General features: G+C 30.4%; 1 protein-coding gene across 1 annotated transcript; it reads right to left on the reverse strand.

Annotated features, from left to right (window-relative positions):
• Nucleotides 1-3,820: 3,820 nt before the first annotated feature.
• LOC112513500 (transcription factor bHLH106-like) lies at nt 3,821-4,962 on the reverse strand. Its single transcript, XM_025119783.1, has 2 exons — nt 4,667-4,962; nt 3,821-4,335 (listed from the first exon to the last, which is right to left on the reverse strand). The coding sequence occupies exons 1-2, from the start codon at nt 4,955-4,957 to the stop codon at nt 3,910-3,912; spliced, it is 717 nt and encodes a 238-aa protein (XP_024975551.1). The 5' UTR covers nt 4,958-4,962; the 3' UTR covers nt 3,821-3,909.
• Between the last annotated feature and the right edge of the window lie 621 nt (nt 4,963-5,583).

Consider the following 5,583-nt stretch of genomic DNA (forward strand, 5'->3'; position numbering starts at 1 on the left):
ATTATGGTAATGGAGATTATATTAAGAAACTGGAGATTAAAGGATTGGTTTTGTGTTGGTAATATAAAATTTGAATTATTTATATAATGAGGTTGAGGAGGAAAAAGACAAAATTGAATAGTGTTTTGTATTGGAAATGAGCAAAAAATAAAAAATATATAAAAAATTTGGTCTTGGGTGGGGACCTTATGCACCGCCCACCGGTCGGTGCGTAAGGACACCGGCCGAGTCGGTCAAAGCAATTTTTCTTTCTTGCACTTCAGTCCCTGTTATCATATCAGGTTTTTTCTGCAATGCAACCTATGTACGCATTGCACGTTGCTAAAGGGGTAATGAAGCTCTTTTTTATGTTTTAAATTTGATGGTTGAAAATCTAATTCTTTATATTTGGTGGGTTATTTTGGTCATGGTCCCCAATTTTATCCATTTGTATTCAGATCAGATGTATGTTATTAGAACAAAATTAAAATCAAATATACCATTAAACCCACCAAAAATCTATAGAAGAAACATGCAATTTAAGACACATGACTAATGTACTATATTTGTTTACACATCACTCATAATGCTTATGTTTTTTCCTATTTCATAGTTATGCATTAATTACTTCAAAAAAGCTGAAACAAATTTACGGTTCAGATTCATAGTTATTGAAATCAACTTATTTACTTCAAAACAATGTAAGAATTACAAAATCAAGATGTACACCCACCATAGATATAACTGTCTACTCAAAACTTGTTATGCATATTAACAAAGTAGAAGAAGTATCATGCAAAAAGTTCAATATTTTACGAGAAGACGAGATATCTCAATATCATATATGATTACAGTTTTTTTTTTTATTAACCTGGATATCCAACCCGCATTGCGAGCCGACTAATCCCAGAACGACCACCTGCTTTGCAGATAGCCCAAAGACACCGCATTTGAACCTCCGTGGTCACAAGGGGATTTTTATTCCTCCTTGGATTTGAACCTAGGACCTCTAGGTACTTTTGACATTTGGAGTCAAGCTCAAACCAATCAGACACCACCCTTGTGGTTGATTACAGTTCTTTGGGTCAACCATGAAAGAATACCTAATTCTGAAACCTCTTAAGTACTTTCCTAACAAAGTAGAAGAAGTATCATGCAAAAAGTTAAAACATTTTACGAGAAGACGAGATATCTCAATATTATATATGATTACAGTTTTTTGGGTGTGTTTAATCACATGTGATTGAATGTCTATATTTTGTCAATGTAACATGTGTTTAATCATATATGATTAAGCTTTGTGTACTATGCGTGTAATCATATATGATATTGAAACTTCTTGCCTTCTCGCAAAATGTTTAACTTATCATTTGAACCTGCCCCTGACAAAGTAAACCCACATAGGCCTCATCAAGGATAAATGATCTAAAATGTTAAGCCAAGTAAGAAGATGCCTAGTACTCTAGTAATAACCATTCTTCAAACAAATCACAATAAAGCACAAGACAATATCCTCGGCTTCCATGGTTGCTTTAGAAGAGTTAGAAATATCCAAGCCTTTCAAATCATTAGAAGCATCACTAAGGTTCATTCTTATTCTGAAAAACCCACCCTTAAGCAACAACCTATTCAATTATAGCTTTATGATACAAAAACACATGCTTTATGGTACAGAAACACATACTTTATGGAATGGATGATGTCATTAGCATCATCATCATCAATTCTGATCAACTTGACATACAACATCAAAGTCATAAGGATAACGACACCATAGTCCATGCTTAGACCATTAGAAACATCTTTTTTTAGTCTGGTATTGCTAACAGGTGACTATTACAACATTCAAAAAACATTTATTCGACTAAGTAAACTTGTAAAACCAAGAAAATAGTAATAAAAATAGTTTGACGTGGTTCCCATCGTAATCCAGGTGAAATTCGTTATACCTGTCTGTCCTATAAAGATCCATTTTTTTAGTAAAAAGTTAAGTGCATGTGGAAATACTTGTGTCAAATAAGCATGCTCCACAACCCTGATGTCACCATGTAGCACCATATCAACGGGCCTAGTATTATCTTTAACTGGAGGTCTTACTAAACACTGAAATTACTTAAACCTACAATCATTAACCTTGTGAGATAACCACAACTCTTAACAATGATGCAATGTTGACTAATTTACTTTTAAAACGATAATTACAAATTTTCATATCTTTTGATGATATCAAATTGAGAAAATGATATTGTAAACCTAGCTCATTTGTTGTCAAAACCTGTCCAAAGTGAAGTTCGTTGTGACCGTGATACAATCCAAAAAGCATTTGGAAATTAACCAAAATACAGCGTCGGTCAACTTCAATTCACTTTATAGCCACTTTTCAAATGCAATTTTCGAAATAAATACTTTCTATGCAAATACCTTATGTATATGTGTAGGCACATTTTTCTAATTAAAAGAAATAAAATATAGGTTACACATTTTCTTGCATAAGCCAATTTACGTAGTTATTTTTTTACACTTTATACCCTTATAATTAGTCATTAATTTATTTTATATCCCTTAGTTTTTATTTTATCATTTTACACCTTTATTATATTAATACCAGAAGGGTACTCGATCGAGACATTTTCATTTCAATGTTTCTTTTTGTTTTTTTCCATGTCGATATAATACGATTTTATGTGGTTTTGAGAAAGCGATAATGTTTTTATTTTTAAATAAATATAAATTTGAAAATATCATATAAAGTTTGCAAAAAATATATTAATATTAGTATCAAATTAACTATTCAAAAGTTATTGTTTGTATAATTTTTTTCATTCAAAATTTTTATTATAATTTAATTTAACGTAACGAAGTAACTTAATTTAAGTAATAATATATTTTTTATAAATATAATAATTAAGTATTCTGTTAGAACTCAATAATTATTCTAATTATGTTTTAGATTTTTTATATTTTAATATGAGTCGATTATCCTCAATTTGATTATATTTATCCGCAGTTAGTTACACGAATTCAAACATAGAGCTTTAATAAGTTATACTTATGCACAATTTACTTATAATGTTAAATTTTAAGTAATATACATCAATAAACAGTACTTCATGCATAAAAAATGATTTTTAAAAGTTTTTGTACCCTTAAAAATCTATATTGATGAAACAATTATAATGATGTAATTTATAAAAAAGGGAAACACATATTTTGAGGCATTTTAGTTAACATACCATTGTGTATGTTAATATAATAAATATGTGAAATAAAAAATTAAAGGATATCAAGTAAATTAAATAACTAATTATAATAGTATAAAATGTAATTTAAAAATTAATTTTTTTTTCATTTTTAATATCATCTAGAAGACTTGAGAGGTTATGCATCTTTAATTTGCACATTAAGCTTATAAAGTGGTGTCTTTTAAAATTTAAAAAATAACTGTAACTTCTTTTTTATAAAGGAGTATGAATTAAGTATCCGAACTATTTTCTGAATGCAAAAACCATTAGATTTTCTAATTTTAAACTCCTCAAAATATTTTTTGAATAAATAAAATATCGAATATCTGAAAATTGGTTACTTATATCATTTTAACCCAAAAAACTACCTGAAACCCAGCTAGGAAGATTTTAAAGTAAAAAAAACTAACCAATTTTATCGTTTTCAAGTATTTTATCTTGTAGAAGGTCATGATTCAAACGTTAGTAAAGATGATGAGATATGTGAGTTTATTTGTTGCATCTACGTGTAAGTTAAATATTATATACTTCAAGAAGAAAGAATACCATTGTTGATGATCTTTTAAAACTCATTAACAAAGCCATTGATAATCCATTGTGAAGTTGAAAGATAAAACTAGTTTCATACCATAAATTCCCAAATGGGAAGATCACAAACACATCCAAAAATCGATAGAAAGATCGATCATCATCTGCAACCGATCATTCTTCGACGTTTAGATGATTGATTCGAATCCAAATTACTTTTAACCAAACAACTCAATGCTTCTTTTAAGCAATAAACCAACTCACCAGAATCATCTCTTTCACAATCACATTCCACCAATATGATGTTGCGTATTCGCCCACCCATTGCCACCATTTCCATCCTCAGTGGCCTCAGTTGCAGCGATTTTAGGGTTTGTATCATGTCGGTAAGAAGATCTGATCGGTTTTCACAACACATTGAAGCTTTAATCACTATTCTTCCATTGCCTTCGTCGTTATTCAACGAGATTACTGTGATTTCATCCTTTTCCGAAGGGAAGCTTTCGAGCTGTTCGATTTCTGAGGTGATTTGTTTCAGCTCCTTCAACCTTTCAATCACCTTTGCGAGCAGAGATGCTTTATCCGTCTATCAAGTTTTAACAGAAAAAAGCATTTTAAGAATCAATCAATAGATTCAATCAAAATGGTACTAACCATAACGATCATGATTCAAAATCATAACAACATCAGAAGAAGCAATGGGAACCCTAATTTGATAAAAGTTGAACAACTTTCCCAAAACCACATGGACCATAAAAGAGTGTTTGATTTGGATCCCGAAAAAGCTCTAAAAAAACCTCTAGATTCGGAGAAAATTAACTGAGATTTCAAAATGTTATTCGAGATTCAGTAATCATTCATCTATACAGAAAATTGTAAACTACCAGAAATCAAAAAACGAGCTAGGGAAAATTTACTTTGGAATTGCAAGGAAGAAGAGTTCTAAGGCGATTAAGATGAAAATTGATTCTCTCTCTCCGACGTTTCTCAGCCTCTTTGTGATTGATCGAAGCTGAGGAGGATGAGAGCGATCGAGAAGGTGGTGAGGAATCAGCTGTTACCGACTCATGGCAAGGATAATGATCTAATAACAACGACGAATCGTGATTACTGGTAGTAGTGCAGCCTGAGAGCAGCATCTGCGGCGGAAGGTGACGGTTTCCGGTGGTGGTGTCGGTGGCGGAGCGATGGTAAAGGTGTGAGTGCATGTTTTGTCGGGAGTGGGTGTGTTTATGATGGATGGTCGGTATTTTGAATGCTTTTTGACCCAACCTTCTTCCTTTTTCAATTATTTGTTCAATCTTTCCAATTACTTATCTAAGAATATAATATTTATTGAAGTTGTTATTTCATGTATGTTATATTTTTTTAATTTATGTTAGTTGCAAAACACTCATATTTGCATAAAGTATGTAAATCAATTTCATTTGTTGATTTTATTGTTTAATTTTATAAAACAAGAATTGTTTAATTTTATGAAATTGTTATATATAATGTTTTTTTGATAAAGTTGTTTTATATAATACTTATGAAATTCTAATGAAACGGTTTCATGTATTTCTTTAAAATAATATAATGAAAATGATAATATCTATAATTAACACCCTCCAAAATAAAAATGATTAATCAACTTTTCATAATTACAAAAAGATGAACAAAATTAAAAATTATGATTGATTAAATAAGGTTTGTACGGTTTGTTCAAAATAACGTGGTTTGCAAAGTAAACCTCCTCCTCTCTCTCTCTCTCTCTCTTTATATATATATATATATATATATATATGGTTGGGTTCACGTGAGACCAAAGATTTTTCATTAGACCCGTAAGATCAAT

This window comes from Cynara cardunculus (assembly GCF_001531365.2).
Source record: "Cynara cardunculus var. scolymus isolate 2C chromosome LG 5, CcrdV1, whole genome shotgun sequence".
Lineage (NCBI taxonomy): Eukaryota > Viridiplantae > Streptophyta > Magnoliopsida > Asterales > Asteraceae > Cynara > Cynara cardunculus.